Source organism: Carcharodon carcharias, chromosome 13 (genome assembly GCF_017639515.1).
Source record: "Carcharodon carcharias isolate sCarCar2 chromosome 13, sCarCar2.pri, whole genome shotgun sequence".
Lineage (NCBI taxonomy): Eukaryota > Metazoa > Chordata > Chondrichthyes > Lamniformes > Lamnidae > Carcharodon > Carcharodon carcharias.
The window spans coordinates 52,204,560-52,225,821 of record NC_054479.1 but is presented as its reverse complement, the minus strand read 5'-3'; the positions used below and the strand labels follow the sequence as shown (position 1 = coordinate 52,225,821).

General features: G+C 46.9%; 1 protein-coding gene across 1 annotated transcript in view; it reads right to left on the bottom strand.

Moving 5' to 3' along the window:
• Positions 1-579: 579 nt before the first annotated feature.
• Positions 580-21,262, bottom strand: part of LOC121286043 (solute carrier family 2, facilitated glucose transporter member 11-like) — a 55,161-nt gene continuing 34,478 nt past the window's right edge. Inside the window, exons 10-13 of the mRNA XM_041203060.1 lie at positions 21,139-21,240; positions 17,743-17,818; positions 3,785-3,912; positions 580-798 (exon numbers count right to left, since the gene is read on the bottom strand). Of these exons, the coding sequence (XP_041058994.1) occupies positions 580-798; positions 3,785-3,912; positions 17,743-17,818; positions 21,139-21,240 (525 nt within the window). The remainder of the gene's footprint in view (positions 799-3,784; positions 3,913-17,742; positions 17,819-21,138; positions 21,241-21,262) is intronic.

The following is a 21,262-nucleotide window of genomic DNA, read 5'->3' as shown; positions in this document are numbered from 1 at the left end:
CATTGTGTCATATCAGCTGCCTCTTCGCAAACGCAACTAGCTATCCTATAAATCCCATTGGCAGGAATGGTGTCAAATTCACAGCATCCCTGCCTTCGGTTCAGTGAAATTCTCTCTTTTATCCATGATCCAAGTTGTAGGAAAAGGAGCCTTGCTGCAGGATTCCATCAAGACACTAAATAGCATTATAATTATTGCCTCCTGTAGGAAGCTATTTTCGGTAGAATTCCCTCTAGTCAGATCTTGACCCTATAGCAACAACCCGGGAAGGAATGGGACCCCTAGTTGCAATGGCGTCATATCATGTGATAAATGCGGCTCACATTGGAGTCAAAGAGATTTATTTTTATTTAACATTTTTAAAGAAGATAATTGTAAAAATGTTTTTTAATGCTGACATTTCATTTGTAATATTGAACAGGACAGTTCTACACAGGATAACCCCTGGCAGGAAACATGAAACAAGCTGTAAAAGGCTTTCTGCTGAGGAGTGTGTGGATTAGCCTGTGTGAAAGCAGTGTTGGGCCGTTGTAAAAATAGCCCTGGGCTGGCATTGTTCAGAAGTCTCCACTTGTCTGCTCACAGTCGGGTCGATAAAATCTCTGTCTGTTTTGGCACAACTGGTCTCTTACTAAAGATGGGGCAAATTCCCTTCTTGGCGTTGCGCAAATTGTTAAACTCCTCATTGATTTGAAGAAGAGTTTTCCCCTTCGTCTCAGGGAGCACATAAAACGTGAAGAGCGAAGCCAAACAGCAGCCTCCGACAAACAGAAAGAAGGAGAATTGCCCCAGTGCATTCTGTAAAGAGAAAAGTGAATCAGTGGAAAATATAGTGCACATTTTAAATACATCGCTGTGGTTGACTGCCATGCTCATGTATTAGATGGAGGCCCTGTTGAAACATTGATACCTGTGTTTAAGTAACAGCTGGATGTCGTGATGGGGATGGGACTGTAGTCTATCTCTGAACTAGGACAGAGTGATTGGCCTTTACCATCAATATTTGTATTGTATTATGGAGGAGTAGCAACAAATTCATCAGTTTAATGGCCTGAAATGTGACTACTCAAGGATTGTCCATTATTTTACATTTTCTGCAAATTAAAATAGTATATGTACACATTCAGAAATACTCACGGCAGCAAATTGAACTGTCTGATACTCCGATTTTCCCCTCCCACGTACATTTGAGCTAAAAAAAATATCATGCAGTTTGGAGTGACCTGCCTGTATTCTCCATTTCTGGACAGAGCGAAATCTAAATGTTGTGCTTTCTCGGTGCCCACATCAATGGGCCATCCTGGCTGAGGCTGGAAGCTCATCACATGCAAGTCCCTGGCCTTGAATCTATGGGTGGGATTTTATGTCAGCAGGATTTACAGACCTGCCGAAGTCAATGGACTTTTGAATGGCCCGCCACACTTTCAGCCTCACCCTGCCACAACGGGGCTGTAAAATTCCACCCTGTGTCTCATTGTGCATGGTGCACAATATTGGCATGGTATGCAACACAAACTATGATACCCACCAATCCAACACGTCACCATCTTATCTGAAGTTCCTTTTACCGAGTAACATTGACCAATATTATAACCTAATCAGCTCACGTTCGGAGCTTTCTCCTCCTAGAGTCAATCTACCAAAGAGCTAGTAATAAAACGAACACATTTACAGCATAGCCATCGATGACAGGTCTTGGCAGCTGGAGCCTATGTGAATGAAACCCAGTACCATGTTAAACTGCTTGCTTAACTGTTCACCTGTGCTAAATGCAGTGGTGTATCCATTAGTATGAAGGGAGTGGATATGACTGTCAGACCCAATGTTATAATTGTAGCCATTGCTTAGAGGAGGAGTGGAAGAAGGTTGATTGACAGAGGGAGACATGGGCAGCTGAGCAGTTCTGGTTATATTAGTCACTAAGCTTCTTCAGTGAAAATTAGAGATGATAGATTATTCACTCTAAAAATAAAACACTGTGAATGCTGGAAATCTGAAATTAAAAAAAAAGAAAATTCTGGAAATAGCAGATCTGGCAGCCTCTGTGGACAGAGAAACAGATTTAGTGGTTGGAATTTTACAGGCAGAAATAAAGTGTAAAAAGGAACAACCAAGAGATAGATTTGAGACGAAGCATGATACTGAGCTGAGGTGGAGCAGGGCAGATTAAACCTTGCCCACTGCAACCTGTTACTGCAGCAACAGGCCCAGGAGTGGGGTGGGGTGAGGTCTTGTGGGAAACAGATCATGCCCCCACCTCATTTGCCCCCCATCCCACCATCGTGTGCAGAGGTCACTGACTCACTGGAGGCTCCATTCCCCCAGTGACTGGCTCCAGAGCTGTCGGCTTTCTGATTGGACTGGGAGCATTGAGATCCCGTTTGCTCTCCTTTATACGTGAGCATAGAAACTACCAATTGGGAGGCTGCCACCAGGAAGATTGCTGCCTACAACTGCGAGTTCAGAACCCCCATTTGATTCTGATGTTGGGGGTCCCAAATCCCATGGAAAAATCCAACCCAATGTCCCAGGATGATGACTTTCATCATTATTAATTCGCTGGGTTTAAGCTGCCCGACAGGGCTGTTATGTGGATAGCTACAATGTCAATTATAAAGACTAAATAGAAGAGCAATGATTTACTACCACTCTGGCAAGTAAAGGGTAAGAAGCTGTTCAGAATAAATCTACCACTGTGGCCAGGATCTCTGTCTGCTGTTAATATTTGTGGTTGATTTGGAAGAGACACTGGATAGTTTGACTAGTGAAGCATCGAGTGCGTTAAACCACGATTAGCAAATCCACTCGGAGGCACAGATATGAAGAGATTTGTTAGCTAGATTCATTGAGCTGATCTCTTCCCCTAGCCCACCTTCCGTTGACAGTCATACTGCAGTTAAGGGTCTGGCGCACATAGGGTTATTGTGGGACTGAGTAAGGTACTGCCCACATAGTGATGTAAGAGGCACATGACCCAGACCTAGGGGTCAGTGTGGTGTTGAACAGAGACGTGTATAGACGTAAGCATTGAGACAGCTCCTAGCCTGTATCTTTTACTGTACATGTGTAAATAGTTCTAGCAGTTAATAAAAACTTACAGTTAGCCTACAGAAGATTACAGAGTCTTCCCCAAGACGTACCATTCAGTTACCAACACCCTCCCATCATCTCATTCTCTGGTAAGCCTACCATCCTCTCAACCAAATTATTGCATCCATTTTTCTATTTACAAAGAAAAAAATCCTAGATTAAATTCCAGCCTGTAACTCACTCCCAGCTATTTATCTTCCTATATATAAAGCACCCAGACTACTTAATTAAATTCTAGCTTGTAACTTTCTCCCTGGTACCTGTTATTTTGTATATAAACCATCCAAACTCCTGGACTGGATCCTAGAGTATAAATCATATGCACTTTGTACTATTCTATGTGTGAACTATCTGAGCTCCCTGATATTGGTAGTTGGTTTAAAACATGAAGCAGTAGATTCTTCCCGAATGCATTTCAGGAAAATTCAAGTTTAATAATTAGAAATGACCCTATGACAGTGCTTGTTGCACACCATGTAAATAACTAAGGTTTCTGCTCCCTCTAGTTTGTCAGAGACTATAAACCGTCTTGCATTGTCACTGGTGAGCACTTTTTCCATGTAATGTATTTGGTAATTTCATGACTAATTGAACAGTAGGGCCTGCAACTGCATCTGACTTCCACACTTGAGCACAGTCACGCCATCTCCCAGGTGATTATGTGGTTATTCTAAAAGATTCAAATTCAACTTACAATAACAAATGGGAAAACCAGTCCCAGGCCAAAGAGAGACAGCCACTGAAGAGAGTTCGATGTCACCAATGCGATAGATCGGTTCGACTGAGTGAATATTTCCAGAGGCAAAACTCCACTGATGCTACCTGAGGTTAAGAACAAAGAATTATTATTCATCTCATTACACATATAATAACTCAGGAAACAGAGCCAGCCTGGAAAAGCTAACAGAGTCGACAGCATTAAATGAAGTGGCTCTAATGTCTCCAAAGATTTAATGAAAGGTCACCAATTTGAGGTGTTAACTGTGTTCCTCACTCCACTGAAGCTGCCTGACAGCCGGTGTGTTTTCTAGTGTTTTCTGATTTCATTTTAGATTCTCAGTATCTGCAGTATTTTTTTTACTTTAATCTTCAGGAGGCACTGGGCACTCATTTGGCTTTGTTTTGCCAGGGACAACAGCAAGAGACCACCTTCCATCCTGAAAACACCGGAGAGACTCACAGACATTGTGAGCTTTCCTTCAGACAGAGATGAAAATCTGGCGACCGTAACCAATGTTGTCAAATGGGACTTTCAGATCAATATAGACACACAAATTCACCCAAAACTGCCAACTAGACTTATTAAACAGTAAATAGAGAAGGAAACAGTCACAATGAGACCCTAAATTCTACAGTCATTCTAAACCTAACTATTTCTTTTCAAAGTGGCAATAAATGAGAAGCAGTTGCACTAAACTATGAGGTGGATATTAACCTTAGGTGCCAGTTCTTTATGCTGAACATCAACAAAGTCTCTAGTCTATCCACCTCTCTCTGCTGACTTCAGTCCAACTACTCAATTTTATAAGACTGGATTTTTTTCATTCATTAGATGTGTACATGACTGGCCAGGTCAGCATTTATCGCCCATCCAGAGTGGTTTACTAGACCATTTCAAAAGAAATATGGTAAGGATGGCAGATTTCCTCCAAGATGGGTTTTTACAAGGACCTGGCAGGCTAATGGTCACTATTACTTATGCTCAATTTTTATTTCAGTCTTATTTAAGTCACTGAATTTAAAATCACCAGCTGCCAGGGTGGGATTTGAACTCACATCACTTGATCTCTCAGATCTCTGGATTAATAATTAATAATAATTAATAATCCAGTACCACAATTACTATGCTTAAAAAGTATTTTTTCCAAAAATGATCGGGGCATTTAGCTTGGTGTATCAAACTCAAAAAGAGCTGCCGACATATATAAATGGATATTGCAATATAAGGGTGTGAATTTCACACTTGGTGTCCGTGCGAAGTTGGCAGGTCCGGAAGTGGATCCAGAATCCGCCCCCGGGCGAGATCATGTTTTGAATGCGATTTCACATGGGGTGGCCAATTGAGGCCTGCCCAGTGTGAAACTTGTCTTTTCCCTGGTCGAAGAGTAGAAAGAGTAGGGCCCATTAGGGACCAAGGGGGCAATCTATCGGTGCAGCCAAAGGACATCGGTAGAGTGTTGAACGAATACTTCACATCCGTCTTCACCCAAGAGAATGAGGATGAAGGTATCGAACTTGGGGAGAGAGACTGCGAGGTTCTTGAGCAAATTGATATAAGGAGTGACAAGGTATTGGAGGTGTTGGCAGGCTTAAATGTGGACAGATCTCCAGGTACGGATGATTTGTGTCCCAGACTGCTGAGGGAGGCAAGGGAGGAGATCGCAGGGGCTCTGACCCAAATTTTTAATTCCTGTCTGGCCACGGGGGAGATGCCAGAGGACAGAACAGCTAATGTGGTTCCACTTTTTAAGGAGGGTTGTAGAGATAAGCCAGGGAGTTACAGACCAGTGAGTCTCATGTCAGTGGTAGGGAAACTATTGGAGAAAATTCTGAAGGAGAGAATCTGTCTCCATTTGGAGAGGCAAGGTTTGATCAGGGATAGTCAGCATGGCTTTGTCAAAGGGAGGTCATGCCTAACAAATTTGAATGAATTTTTTGAGGAGGTGACCAGGTGTGTAGATGAGGGTAGTGCAGTTGATGTAGTTTATATGGATTTCAGCAAAGCATTTAACAAGGTCCCACATGGGAGACTTATAAAGAAGGCAAATGCACATGGATACAGCGTAATTTCATAAAGTGGATTCAAAATTGGCTTAGTTATCGGAGACAAAGGGTGATGACAGAAGGCTGCTTTAGTGACTGGAAGCCAGTGTCCAGTGGCGTACCACAGGGATCTGTGCTCGGTCCTCTATTATTCGTCATTTATATAAACGACATAGATGTCTGTGTGGGGTTAGGATTAGTAAGTTTGTGGATGACACAAAGATTGGCCGGGTAGTTAACAGTGTGGTTTAGTGTCTTGGGCTACATGAGGATATAGACGGGATGGTCACATGGGCAGATAAGTGGCAGATGGAATTTAACCCTGAAAAGTGTGAAGTGATTCACTTTGGAAGGAGTAATTTGACAAGGAAGTATTCAATGAACAGCATGACACTAGGAAGTTCTGAGGAACAAAGGGACCTTGGCGTGTGTGTCCATAGATCTCTGAAGGTGGAGGGGCATGTTAGTGGGGTGGTGAAAAAGGCATATGGGACACTTGCCTTTATCATTTGAGGCATAGATTACAAAAGTAGGGAGATGATGTTGGAGTTGTATAGAACCTTGGTGAGGCCACAGCTGGAGTACTGTGCGCAGTTCTGGTTTGCCACATTATAGGAAGGATGTGATTGCACTGGAGGGGGTGCAGAGGAGATTCACCAGGATGTTGCCTGAGATGAAATATTTAAGCTATGAAGAGAGGTTGGATAGACTTGGGATGTTTTCATTGGAGCACAGAAGACTGAGGGGCGACCTGATCGAGGTGTACAAGATTATGAGGAGCATGGACAGGGTGGATAGGGAGCAGCTGTTCCCCTTAGTTGAAGGGTCAGTCACGAGGGGACATAAGTTCAAGGTGAGGGGCAGGAGGTTTAGGGGGATGTGAGGAAAAACTTTTTTACCCAGAGGGTGGTGACGGTCTGGAATGCGCTGCCTGGGAGGGTGGTGGAGGCGGGTAGCCTCACATCCTTTAAAAAGTACCTGGATGAGCACTTGGCATGTCATAACATTCAAGGCTATGGGCCAAGTGCTGATAAATGGGATTAGGTAGGTAGGTCAGGTGTTTCTCACATGTTGGTGCAGACTTGATGGGCCGAAGGGCCTCTTCTGCACTGTGATTCTGTGAAGGGCCGGTTGGCAACCCGGTGGGGGATTCAAAAGCAGAGAGGCAGCTCCCTGGCTGCCAGGGGACACAGAGGAAGCTGTCGAGTTCAAGGAAGAAAAATTTGTGTGGAACAGCAATGGCATCTGCACCTGCTGGGCACGCCAGGTGGGAGGGCAAGTCCGGCAGGCACTCCTTCCCCACCCGTCCCCCCACCCCAGTTCTCAGATGAGTGCCTGGGAATCCTTGTGGAGGAGGTCAGTGCCAGATGGAACATGTTGATACCCAGGGATGGCAGGAGTAGACCACTGCACCTCATCCCAGGGAGGCATGGGCAGAGGTGGCAGCCCAGGTTAGCGGCAATTATATTGTGTGGGGCACATGGGTGCAGTGTCATAAAAGGTTCAATGATCTGCTGCGCTTGGCAAGGGTGAGTACCCAAGTTGGCATGGATCTGTGTGGAGAAGTGATACTAGCTGGTGGTGCCCAAGCGTGTAAGAATCTGAGCGCCAACTGTCACTGACATCAGCGCCGGCCAAGGTTGTGAGCTCTGGCTGCTTGGCCTGATTGCTTTTTGGGTTGAGGGCCACGACTCGGATGTGCCCTGCAAAGTGTTCCTCAGGTGGGGTTGGCCAGGCTGCAATGGTACTGCAGATAGAGAGTGGAATAATCAGTGCTCCTCTGTCCCTTCAGGAGAAGAGAAGCCATAACACCATCAAGAGGTCAAGGACAGGCAGAGGCCCCTCAAACTGATGATTCTGATGAGGTACAAGATGAATGCCCTGGAGATGGAGTGCCAACGTCAGGTTGTGGAGAGGCTGGGGGCTCTGCTGAAGGTAAGAGTGCAGTGTACCAATGTGAGAGTGTCAGAGTGCGTAAATATTGTTGTGTTGTCTTATCTAAAATGGAAACCTCAAACCTGCAGTGCCCATTGTTCATTGAAACACAATGGCACCATGATGCAAATTTTCATTGTCTCACCAGCCTGCCTATCATGCACGGTGACAGATACTACTGATATGTCGTTTCCCTCCCCTAGAATCGCCATCCAGCAAATGATAGCAGGACCCCAAGGAGCCAGCCTGGCTGGCCTTGTCTGTCCGGAAATGAATAAATGTCGTGACCAGCCTGAACAGAGCGTCAGTCACCAGCGTGATGCAACTGTGGACAGCTGATTAGGAGACTCCACGCAGATCCCCTACTGACCTCTGGAAAGAGCCGGAAGCATAGAAGTTGAAAGCAATTGGAGGTGATCTCCAGCCCATCATCTGACAAATGGAGGTCACAGTCTCCCTGGGGAGGTGAAGCCTCCTTTGGCATCCCTGACATGTTGAGGTAGCTGCATCACTGCCTGTACACTCGGGCAGCAGGATAGTGGTGTCTTCTGTGGCCCCTTCCACCTTGGACTTTCTGCTGGCCCTGCGTCCCCTGTGCCTGCGCCTCTCCTCCCACAGGTCAGTTGGACGCTGCCTATGGACACTCTGCCTCCTCTCCCTTCTGCCCCTCTCTTGCACCTCCAAGGAGGTCCCACCAGTGGAGTAGACAATTCCCATGACCAGAGAAACAGAAAGCTGTCTGGTGACTTGAAGGATCCACATAGTATAAATCCTCCAGGGGCCTTGGAGACACCAATGAGCCCTGAAATGAAGGCTAGCAATGCAAAGACTGAAGCTAAAAATGGAAATAAAGCTGTCAAGTTTCACTAAGCAACCAGCAGCAAACTATCTCCTAAACTCCTCACTACTCACAATGGCAATGCTCCGGACCCATTTTATCCCACCCTTGGATGACAGTTTGATAAAAACGTGCTGCCCGCCTGCCCGTTTTGCCTGTGCGACCAGCGTGAAATCGTGTGGGCAGTGTAAAACCTCGGTCAATAGGCTTTTTAATAGCCTTAACCGGCCCTTTAATTGTCGGCGGGTGCGGCTCCGTCTCCAGCGCACACCCATTGACCTCAATATCGCCGACCTCAATATGGCTGACATCAATATCGCTGACCTCAATATCGCCGACCTCAGTATCGCTGACCTCAATATCGCTGACCTCAATATCGCCGACCTCAGTATGGCTGACATCAATATCGCTGACCTCAGTATCGCTGACCTCAATATCGCCGACCTCAATATCGCCGACCTCAATATCGCCGACCTCAGTATCGCCGACCTCAGTATCGCCGACCTCAGTATCGCCGACCTCAATATCGCCGACCTCAATATCGCTGACCTCAGTATCGCCGACCTCAATATCGCCGACCTCAATATCGCCAACCTCAATATCGCCGACCTCAGTATCGCCGACCTCAGTATCGCCGACCTCAGTATCGCTGACCTCAGTATCGCCGACCTCAATATCGCCGACCTCAGTATCGCCGACCTCAGTATCAGGTGCGCGCCTGACCTCAGAACATAAAATTCAGGTCGTGGAAACATGACTAAAAAACGCTTGTGTTTGAACTCAAAGCGTTGGCTCGTCTCTCAGGTACCCAAATCTGATTCTGTATCAATAGAAGCTGTCCCGTTTTCAGTGAACGGCCCTATCGTAGACAAAAATGTTTAATCATTTGTCCAAGGTTTTGGAGTGAATGTTTTCATGGAATAAAGAATGATGAATACTCAGTTGCAGTGAGGGTGCAATAAGCTGGCTCTCACCACTTTCTGAATAGCTTCAGCTATTGTACCCTCATGAGGAAAAGTTAGAATATAATGCCAAGACGAAGTGAATTGTTGAATAAAAATTATCTGAATGCAACCAGAACTGAAAAGTGAAGCATGACTCCTGGTGTCATCATCAGAAAAACAAATGGACATGAGCCCAGGTGCAAGACACAACTAGTAAAACAATTTAAACAAAGATTTAAAAGACCAAAAGAAAATTTATAGATGGGGATTTTCCATGCCCGCTGGTGTCGGGCGTGTTTGGTGGCGTGAGCAGACAACATGGCAAGAAGGCCAAAAATTGGTTTCACAACATTGTGAAACCAGTTTGTGATCATCCGCTCTGCTCGCCAATAGCAGGCCACGTTTCCCACCATCGGATGTCGGGATCCTCATTGTAATACATCAGCATTTCATTATAAGGCCAGCCCACCGGAATTGTCCAGCCATGTTGGTGTGTTTCACAACAGGCGAGCTGCGTTTCAGGGGAACTCAGATGGGAGTACACAGTAACATTGCAAAACGCTCGTCCAAGTCGCCTGTTGGACTTCAAGGTTGGGGTGGGTTTGGTGGGGTGGGGGGGAGGGATGGCAAGGGCTGCCCTGTGGTTGAAGGTAGCGCACAAGCATGTGTGGGGCGGTAAGGGGGTGAGTGGGCAAGGGAAGCGACCACGCATTAGGGAAACCCTTTATAAAGTGACTATTCCTCTGCAGCTGAGACAGTTCAGGCACAGCCACATTGACATGGTTGGAGTCGGGCCTCTAGCTTATCTGCCCACTCAAGCAACTCAGGGGCATCAAAGGTGCCACCAAGTGCTCCAGAGCTTTACACCCCTTGGGCATAGACTACAAAGTAATGAGCGTTTTAGTGGACTGCAGAACAGTCTGGGCACATTGTACAATCTCCTTGCTAAAGCTGGCCATGGAGCAGTCACTGGTGAAGCGCTCACAGCCCCTTGCATTGTCATCATCCCAGTCTGGACCAGTCTCCCCCATGGTTCAAGCTAACAGTGCAGCCTTGCAGCGCGGGTTAGGAGAATGCCTGTGCCTGAGCTGAGAGCACAGCATGCAGTCCAATGGGCAAAGCTGCTGCCAATTGGTCAGGTGGAGTCAGATGGGAGTGGTTGGGGTTTCGGGCAGCCATGCAGTGCACCAAACTCTGACCATCCAAGGGGTGGCCATCACTCTCTGGGATCCATTAAGGGGCCTTCAGACTTAACCAAGACAGGTTCTTAGTAAACCCATGCTAACCCACACATCTCTCTCATCCTGCAGGAGGGGTACTTCATGATCATGGACCCTGGTGGCCTAGCTGTTTGCCTCGTGGCGAAAGTGAAGATGCCAGAGAAGAGAGCGACAGAGGCGCCTGGCGGTGCAGAGGGAGGAGCAGTACCCTCTGGAAGAAGGGGCGGCTGGGACTCCCACGCACGCTGCTGAAGAGCCACAGCAAGCCGGCACTGGTCAGCACCTAGCTAGACCCAAGGTCTATAGATGCTCCTTTCATTCTTGCAGTTGACCGAGAACCAGAGTTGTTCCCACATGAATGGGAACTGGTCAGTCATATCTGCCAGTTGCTGTAGGTTTGGCACCACGGAGACATGGAGGGCGTCCACTGCCAGTGGCCATGAAAGTGACCGCTCAATTTCTACACCAATGGCTCCTTTCAGGGCTCCACAGGTGACGTCTGTCGGTTTCACAAGCCTCCACCCACAAACGCATCCATGAGTTCATGGGTGCCATCTTCATGAGGGCACACAACTTTGTGCATTTTTCCCAGGACCAGTAGAGCCAGGATTGGATTTGCCCAGATCTCAGGTTTCCCACAGGTGCAGGGTGCCATCAACTGCACTCATGTGGTGCTCAGATCTCCATCGCTACACACAGTCAACTACATCAACCACAAGGGCTTCTATTTGCTGAATATTCAGCTGGTGTGCGGCCACCACAAACGCATCCTACAGGTCTGTGCATGGTTTCCAGGGAATGTCCATGACTCTAACATTCTCAGTCGGTCATAGATCCCTAATCTCTTCCATGATCCACAGAAGCTGCAGGGATGGCTCCTTGGGCCAAGGGCTACCGCAGAGGACGTGGCTGATGACACTCGTGCGGTGGCCACAGACTGCAGCAGAGCGACAGTATAATGAGGCTCATGCTGCAGCTCGCAACTTGGTGGAGCAAACCATCGGGATGCTGAAAATGAGGTTCTGGTGTCTGGAATGGTCTGGTGGTGCCCTGCAATACAGACCGCAGAGGGTACCACACATGGTCATCACCTGCTGCACCCTTCACAACCTGGTGCTGCAACGGGGCGAGGAGCTAGCTGAGGAGGAGATGGAGGAGTTGGAGGTCTCTGATGAGGAGGATGCTGATGGGGATGAGGGTGAGGAGGTTCTCGAACGTGACAATGACAGCAATGAGGCCCTCACACTGGCCAGACAAGGCAGGCATGCTCGGGAGGCCCTCATAGCTGCCAGATTTGTAGAAAATGATGACATGCAGTGAGGAAACACCATAGATCCTCACATTGCATCTATGAACCTTTGACTCCCATTTGGCTAAGGGCAGCACACATACAAACATTCCTTGTTTATTATTCTGCCTGGCCTCACTGTCCGCACTCGGACGGGCTGCGGGAAGTGGTTGATGCTCCTGTGATAATGCTCCTGTCATGGAGACGCAGTGGAGGCACTAATAGTTGTTTGATTGCAGGAGGATGTGATGACATGCAATGAGGACACTCCATAGATCTTCACATAGCCTCTGAGTCCTGTCTGCTGAGAGCAGCTCGCTTGTGCTCTGTGATCAGGGTCATATCATGCAGACATAGCCATGAAAATTTAGATTCTTTGTCCACCTTCACCTGACCCCTTCGGACTCTCAGGACACATGCCCTTTTTGCGGTCTTGTGGAGTCCGTGGACCATGCATATATAGGGTGTGGTAGGCTGCACTCCCTTTTTAGTTATTTGAAAAACCTTTTATTGATGTTTTGTTTGCACTTCAGCCCCACGCTCCTGATCTATGGACACCCGGTGCGGAAGGGGGTCGGGAAGGAGGAGGACCTCCTTGTGAACCTGCTCCTGGGCCTGGCCAAGTTGGCTATTAACAGGTCCGGGCAGCGGGCGATCGACGGGGGAGTCCCGCCCGATTGTTTATCCCTCTTCCGCAGCTACGTTCGCTGCCGGATGTCCCTGGAGAGGGAGCACGCGGTGTCTGCTGGCACTCTCGAGGCCTTCCGTGCTCGGTGGGCACCGCGGGGACTGGGGTGTTTTGTTGACCCCTTTAACCACATTTTGATTTAAAGTTTGTAAGTTTCCTTTAAACTTTGTTCTTGGTTTTACAGCTGACCTGAATTAGGGGCTGTGCCTGATTTATCCCAATTTTGTTGATTTGGTTTTATTAGTTTTAACTCGAAAGAGTTACATAACCAAGTGGTTATGGTACTGGGTTTGTAACCCCACGATCAAGAGTTCAAAATTTAAAAGATTTAAAAGATTATCAAGAGTTCAAATCTCACAATGGCAAACTATGAAACAATGTAACTTCATCTGAATAGGAACCGATGGAAATGGGTTTGTATTCGAAAGAGTTACATAGCCAAGTGGTTATGGTACTGGGCTTGTAACCCCAAGATCAAGAGTTCAAATCTCACAATGGAAACTATGAAACAATGTAACTTCATCTGAAACAGATGGAAAAAGGAAAAACATATTTGTACTCAAAAGAGTTATAAAGCATTTAGGGGCTTGGCCTAAATAGCCAAGTGGTTATGGTACTGGGTTTGTAATCCCAAGATCAAGAGTTCAAATCTCACAATGGCAAACTATGAAACAATGTAACTTCATCTGAAACAGATAGAAATGGCTTTGTAGTCGAAAGAGTTACACTAAAATTGTGAAAATGTTAATGCGTGTCTGTGACTGTGTTGGATTTGTCCGTGAGTTGCATTTGTAAATGGGTTGGATGAAATGTGATTGGATTTGTGAATACAAGTGTCCATGTGTACTGTTTGCTGATTGTGAGTGTTTCGGGTCGGGGGTTGTGAAAGTGTGAGTACCCGCTCGGGTAGGAACCTGGGGGTACCAAGCTCCTTACAGAAACCGCCCAATTTTAGTGGCCCAGGTGCGCGGTGGTCTTCCGTCTGAACGTTCCCCTGTTCGGACAGAATTCCACATTGGCCCTAAGCCCCGAACCCTCCCTCGGGTGCTGGTGCCCCGCAATATGAGCCGCCTCGGGGACGTGCCCTCCGTGCCTTTTGGCATGGCAAAGAGGGGCTTTTTGTATGGACTGCTGCTGCACACCTTCCATTTTCTCGCCCTTGTCCGTCGACCGGACACACCCTGGTGTGCCTTGTTGCCGTCCAGCGGCGGAGGCCCCCGATGGGAGGCCCTCTACGGAGGTGTCCTCCCCCTTTCTATCGGGGATCTGGGTTGGAGGGTGTTGCATGCAGCAGTCCCCTATAATAAGAGGATGCATAGGTTCATGGACTCTCAGCACACATGCCCTTTTTGCGGTCTTGTGGAGTCTGTGGACCATGTATACATAGGGTGTTGTAGGCTGCACTCCCTTTTTAGTTATTTGAAAAACCTTTTATTGATGTTTTGTTTGCACTTCAGCCCCACGCTCCTGATCTATGGGCAGCCGGTGCGGAAGGGGGTCGGGAAGGAGGAGGACCTCCTCATGAACCTGCTCCTGGGCCTGGCCAAGTTGGCCATTAGCAGGTCCAGGCAGCAGGCGATCGACGGGGGAGTCCCACCCGATTGTTTGTCCCTCTTCCGCAGCTACGTTCGCTGCCGAATGTCCCTGGAGAGGGAGCACACGGTGTCTGCTGGCACTCTCGAGGCCTTCCGTGCTCGGTGGGCACCGCGGGGACTGGGGTGTTTTGTTGACCCCTTTAATCACATTTTGATTTAAAGTTTGTAAGGTTCCTTTACATTTTTGTGCTTGGTTTTACAGCTGACCTGAATTAGGGGCTGTGCCTGATTTATCCCAATTTTGTTGATTTGGTTTTCATTTAAAAGATTATCAAGGTGCAGGCATCAGTAATGTGTCCACTGAATGTGAGGCTGGACCATCACTTTGTTCTGAAGGCTGCATAAAGCACAGGGAAGAGGCCCTGGACAGAGACACCTGCCTTTATTTTGTGCAGAAAGATTTCACATCTGAGTGACACAAACACTGCTCATCAGAACAAGGAGCCATAGGCAGGGAGACATTCTTAAGAGTTTATTGACAATAGTGAACAGTATGCACCAGTGATTAACACCTGTGCCCAGGCTGTGCAACTAATTCTCCTGAACTTTCCCAATCCTGCCACTACTTTGGTGCTCCCCGGACATCCACAGTGGAGGTGGAGGCAGCCTGCTGACTGTGACACCCTGTCTTTGATGACCTTGGCGAGGGTCCTCTGGAGGGCCGAGAACTGGAGGGTCCTGGCCTGCTTTCAGGGTCCTGCTGTGGGACAATGGCACCCTCCTTAGCCTGTGGAGCTGGACCTGCTGAGGTCACAGGAAGAGGCGATTCAGCTGGGCCGGATTCTCCCAGAGTCACCTGGATGGATGGCCCTAAGTGGTATACCTGCTGATCCTTCTCCTTATGGGTGCTCAAGGGCTCTTGGCTGACTCTTTGAGGAGAAGGGGAAACTGGAGTGAGATCGAGCTGCCCTGCATCCCTCTCATGTACACACTGTTGGAGACCAACTATGGCATCAGTGATGGAGTTGAGAATGCGCAGCAGTGCAGGACCAATGTCCTGGACCAAGGTCTCCATGGCAGCTGCCATCCTACCAGGGTTGACCTCGGTGCGTTGCAATGCCAGCACTATCACTTCAGAGTGAAGGTGGACAAACTCCTTCTGAGGAGTGCAGTGGACATCCCTTCCTGATGTTCCCGAGCTTGCCTTTGCAGCTTCCAGTCCAGAGGCTCATCATCTGACTTGGACTCAGCAGGTTTCTGGCCTCCAGTAGTCCTCTGAGGGCCGGACACCTGGAAAGTCTCTGCCCCTACCTGCTGTGGATCAGACGGTGCGACGTGCTCACCAGATTGTGATCCCAAGGTTACTCTAAATCTAGGTCCCACTGAATTGTGTGTCTCTGCGCTGGTGGAGGGTGTGGGTGAGTGATGTGACATGATTTCAAGGAGGGCAATTCTGGATTCCTCTACAGAGGTTTCTCTGGGGCTTGACTTGAAGCCCTAAGTCATGGACTCTGTCAGCTGTTTCCCAGATGTGCCTGTGGAAGCAAGGGGAGATAATTAGTGCGCGGTAATGGCCTGTGTAAGAGGACACATCACTCACAGCATGGTTGTCTGATGGATGTTGCACTGCTGGATCCTCACTTAGTAGAGCAGCACTGACCTCACCATCAACACAGGACCGGTCCAGGTCGTCACTGGCCGGCTGAATGGCTCTGTTTTCAAAGTCCGTGAGGACCTTAATTTCAGGCATTCCTCTACCGGTCTGCACCCTCTCCCTCTTGTTGTGTGCCAGCTTGTTCTGCATGAATAGAGTTGGAGAGTGTGTAAGCAGGATGCCTGCCAGGCCAGATGATAACTATACCTGGCAAGTGTGAGTGGTGAGTGGTCCCATGGATGGGATGAGGACAATGAAGGTGTGGGTGAATGGTGAATAACTGGCAGTGAGGGCCCTGTCAATGTGTGATGGGCTTGTGAGTGTGTGAGTTGAGAGTGATATGAAGAGTGACTTACCCAGGCTGAATGGAGGAGATCATTCATCCTCTTGCAGCGCTGGGTGGCTGTGCTCTTTTGAAGAGCATTGGCTCTGACCACCGCTGCCACACCTCCCAAGCCTGGTTGGTCACATTGCTGTCCTTCCTGCGGCCAGAGCAGGGGCAGAGGACATTGTGGCAGGCTCCCCTGGCACCCAAAAGCCGTTCCAGTGATGCATCATTAAATCTGGGGCTGCAGTCTTTTTGCCTTATGAGGACATCTTCCCTGTAGTAGTGATGGGGTGGAAGCACTGAGAAGTGTGCACATAGCTGGACTTTAAATATGGTGCCCGGCGTGATGAAGCGGCGAGGTGACAGCATGGTGGGTGAAAGAGAGCCAGCATGTTTCTTGGGAATGCATAATTAATGTGGTGGGTTTGGGACGATACTGTGTGAAAAGCCGCCATTGCAACCGACAGGTAAAACGTCGTTTTACCTGACTGTTACCACACTTAATGCAAATCTGGGACAATTCCACCCATAGCCTCCCAAGTGGTGTTGCTGTTCAATAGAGCTGCTGGCTTCTGATTGGCCATCAGCTCTCAATGGATTGGATTTCTGCCCCATGGTCCTTGATCCCAGGGGAAGGCCACTCTGCTGGCCTGTCAAGTGCTTGATTGTCACATGATTTGATAGACCTTCCTGAAAAGAGGCAACACAGGGCTGTCACCAACTCTCCAGCCAGAGGACGAGATTCCCCCTCTGCTGTCTCCAAAAGATTTTGTTCACTGCCTTTGGACATCTGATTGAGTGCAGCACCCTCTACAGGGGATCTGTGGTGTGTATGAGAAGCAGAAGCAACAGTGAGGCCTTCGACCAGTCAGGTTGAAGAGTCCTTACTGAAACTCGTTGAGTCAAAACCAAGAAATAGAAAGTAGGAAGTATAATTTAGATTTAAATCATGTACAGAAAGCAAAATAAAGAGAGAGAAAGGTGAGATTTCAACAGAGCTAAAATAAAAGGGAGAAAAAGTAAAAGCAAAACTGCTTCAATTTTAAAAAAAGCTTCATCACTAACTTTGAATTATTTTCAAATATCTCCACTGCTAACTATGTTTTTTTTTTAATCATTCATGGGTTATAGGCATCACTGGAAAGGCAAACATTTAATGCCCATCCTTAATTGCCCTGGCGAAGGTGATGGGTGATGAGCTGCCTTCTTGAACCGCTTCTACCTCCCATGCTCTGGTGATTCAATAATCCCAGGTACCATGTCAGAAAACTCTGCTCCTGTTAATCACGATAACATTTACCTTGCAGTCCTCAGTGCGAGAGAAAGTGTTGGTGCAAGTACAAAATGGGTTTCACATCTCAGCTTTCCACATCTCAAAGAAGGACAAGACATGTACTATCTATGTCAAACCTTGGCCAAGTGTGATGGTTTAAAACTGTTTGGCAGAGCTTGTACTTACCTGGTCCTATTCCAAAAGTCAGGATGTATGCAAAAATGATGACCAGGCTACAATATGGAATCCAGGAGAAATGTTCCTGGAAGGGAATGATACAGAGTCACAAACATTGTGAGTTTGTCAGTCAGTTACCACTGAGCCATTAACTTGATCCAAAATCAAACAATAAGTCGTCCCTATCACATGAGGGTTGAACTGTCCGCAATTTCTTGTGAGATTATTTCCCTGTTACAGCTGCTGTGGCCATTTAGAGTCACTGATTTACTTTAGTTACTGTTAAAGCAACCAGATCTCAACGCCAGGCAAGATGTAATGTCACCCAGTGGGAAATCTGGTGTTTTAGCCTCTGGCTTTCACTGGTGGTGAAATGTACAAGGCCATCACAGATCTTCAGTGTAGTCAAGGGGCAACATATGTGCACTATGCAGGAAAACAAAATGTCTAAACCTGTCTGCTTGAGCAGTAATTGACCGCTCTCTGCAGCACCAGAGAGGCTGAACGGGGTTCCTGCCTTGTACTGCTGAGGGTGGGGCCACCCCAAAGGCAGCGCAGGACACAGTGGGAGGGCATTGAGTGATCATCTGCATGGAGCAGCAGATGAAGGCATGACTCTCAGGAGCAGGGAAGCTTTGACTTACTAGAACCAGCAATAAGTAAATACTAATACAGAGAAGTTATGACTTAGAAACAAGCTATTCAATTCAGAAAGTCCATTTAGACATTTTCCCTCCACATGAGCAAATGGTCCTAATCTATTATTCATTGTGTTTCCATATCATTTCAGCCCAAATGAGACCTAGAGGTAAATTTCTGAATTCTCCACATGAAGAAATTTCTCCTGTCCTCTGTTCTCAGTTTCACATTTCCTCAGGTTGTTCTCCAGATTTTAGCATAAGCACTTATCCTATCTGTATCCCTTTGCAGACTTTGTGTCCTCACAACTTGCTTTCCCTCCTATCTTTGTATCATCAGCAAAAATAATCATGATCAATAAAGAAAAAGTACTGGGCAAACTTATGGAACTAAACAGAGACAAGTTGCCTGGACCTGATGGTCTGCATCCTGGAGTTAGAAAAAAGTGACTGCAGAGTTAATGGATACATTGGTTGTAATCTTCCAAAATTTCACAAATTCTGGTAAAGGTCCAAGGGGAATGGAACACTGCAAATGTAACACCTTTGTTCAATAAAGGAGGGAGTCAAAAAGAGGGAAACTATAGGCCAATTAGTCTAACATTTGTCATTGGGAAAATACTGGGATCCATTATTAAGGAGGTAGTAGCAGGACATTTAGGAATCCAAATAGAGTCAGGCAGAATTAATGTGTAATGAAAGGGAAATTGTGCTTGTCAAATTTATAAGAGTTCTTTGAGGATGTAACAAGCAGGGTGGATAAAGGGGACCCAGTCAATGTATGGTGCTTGGATTTCCAAAAGGCATTCGATAAGGTACCACATAAAAGGCTACTACACAAGATAAGAGCTCATGGTTTTTGGGGGGTGGGGGAAGGGAGTGATATATTAGCATGGATAGAGGGCTGGCTAACTAATGGAAAACAAAAAGTCAGGATAAATGGATCATTTTCAGGTTGGAAAACTGTAACTAGTGCAGTGCCACAGGGATCAGTGCTGGAGCCTCAACTATTTACAATTTATATTAATGACTTGGATTGGATTGTAGCCAAATTTGCTGACAATACAAAGATTGGAGAGAAAGCAAGTTCTAAGGAGGACACAGATTCTGCAAAGGATATAGGCAGGTTAAGTGAATGGGCAAAAATTTGGCAGATGGAATATTATGTGAGAAAATGGGAGGTTATCATTTTGGTTGAAAGAATAGAAAAGCAAAATAGTATTTAAAATGGAGTCGCGGCCCAGATCAGATCAGCCATGATCTTATTGAATGTGGAGCTGACTCAAGGGGCTGTATGGCCTACTCCTGCTTCTATTTCTTATGTCCTCTGAAACTCTTAGTTAAAGTCGGAGACTTCAGATGGTTCTGACTCACTTGCCAGGATAGTTACCCAGGCAAAGTTAGAAGGATTAACTCATGCCATAACTCCTGGGTAACTATACTACTGACGGCACCTCCCCCCCACCAACCCCAACTCCACACTGGATCCTCCGACTAACCCCCCTGACCACTCAATATCCCCCCAACACCCTGCCTGATCCCCCAATTACCCTCCCACCCCAGTTACCCCTGACTAACCTCTGACCCAACTGCCCTCCAACTCAACTAACCTCCAACTCCCCCGACTATCCAATCGTCCGACCCACCCCTCTAACCTCTCATCCACTTACCTGCCACTCTATCCCCTCATCCACCTACCTGCTGCACTTACTCCCTTGCCCACCCACCTGCTGCTCTACCCCCTCACCCACCCAGCTGCCACACATACCTTCTCTCCGTAGCTTCTCAAAGTAGCTTTTGGACCTTCAGACTCTGTTTACCAGAATATGGCAGCTAGTGCCATAAAAAGGGAGTGTGGCTTCTATGAGGATTCTCTGTGCTGCTCCAGGTGAGGGGTTGCTGGACTACCTGAGTTCTGCAGCATCCTCCATCGGGAGATGGGCCCAAAAAGTCCTCGGAAGGCAAGTAGGTAACATTTTCTCTGATCTGGGTTGGAAGTAGGGATCCTGACCCTGTTTAGAAATTCTCGGCCAATCTTTAACTGACCCAAAATGCCAGTAATGTCCTTGCAGAAAAGGTAAATGGCGTAACAGAGGAAGATCTAAACTCATGCATACGTTTTAAATATATACCTAATCCGCTTTGAAAGTTGCTATTGAATTAATTTCTAACACCCTTTCAGACAATGTATTCCAGATTATTGCAATGCAGTGAGTAAAAATAAAATTTCCCTTAAACTTGCCCCTTTTTTTTCACAAATTATTTTAAATTTGTGTTCTCTGATTAGTGACCCTCCTGCCAGTGGAAACAGTTTCCCCCTATCCATTCTACCAAATCCCCAATAATTTTGAACAGCTCTGTTAAATCTTCCCTTAATTTTCTGCACTAATGAGAACAATCCCAGCTTCTTTAATCTCTACAGATAACTTAAACCCCTCAGCACTGAAATCATTCTCCTTTGCACTCTATCTAAGATCATCATGTCTTTTCTGAAGTGTAGTTAGTGCTCGGAATTGTTGCAATACTCTAGCTGCAGTCTAGTTGGCTATTTATAAAGATTTAATGTAACTTTATGGGGATTACGGCACTTCAGAGGTACAAATTGAGCAACAACTCCCTTTAGACTGGGCATGGACACTCCCAGACCAAAGTCTTGCACCATTAGAGTTAGTAATTTCCTGATACAGGCTCCCAATGCCCACTGTGGAATCTTTACCTGTAAGTGATCATATGAACAAATGTTACAACCAGAATCTCTAGAGCTCACCTTGAGAGAGAGTGTAATGATCAGTAGTAGTAAACACACTGCCATGAAGCAGTACCCTCTCCAAAGCAGAACCTTCCTTCCCACTCGTTCAATAATGAATCCCTGTTCAATAGAATTATTTTAA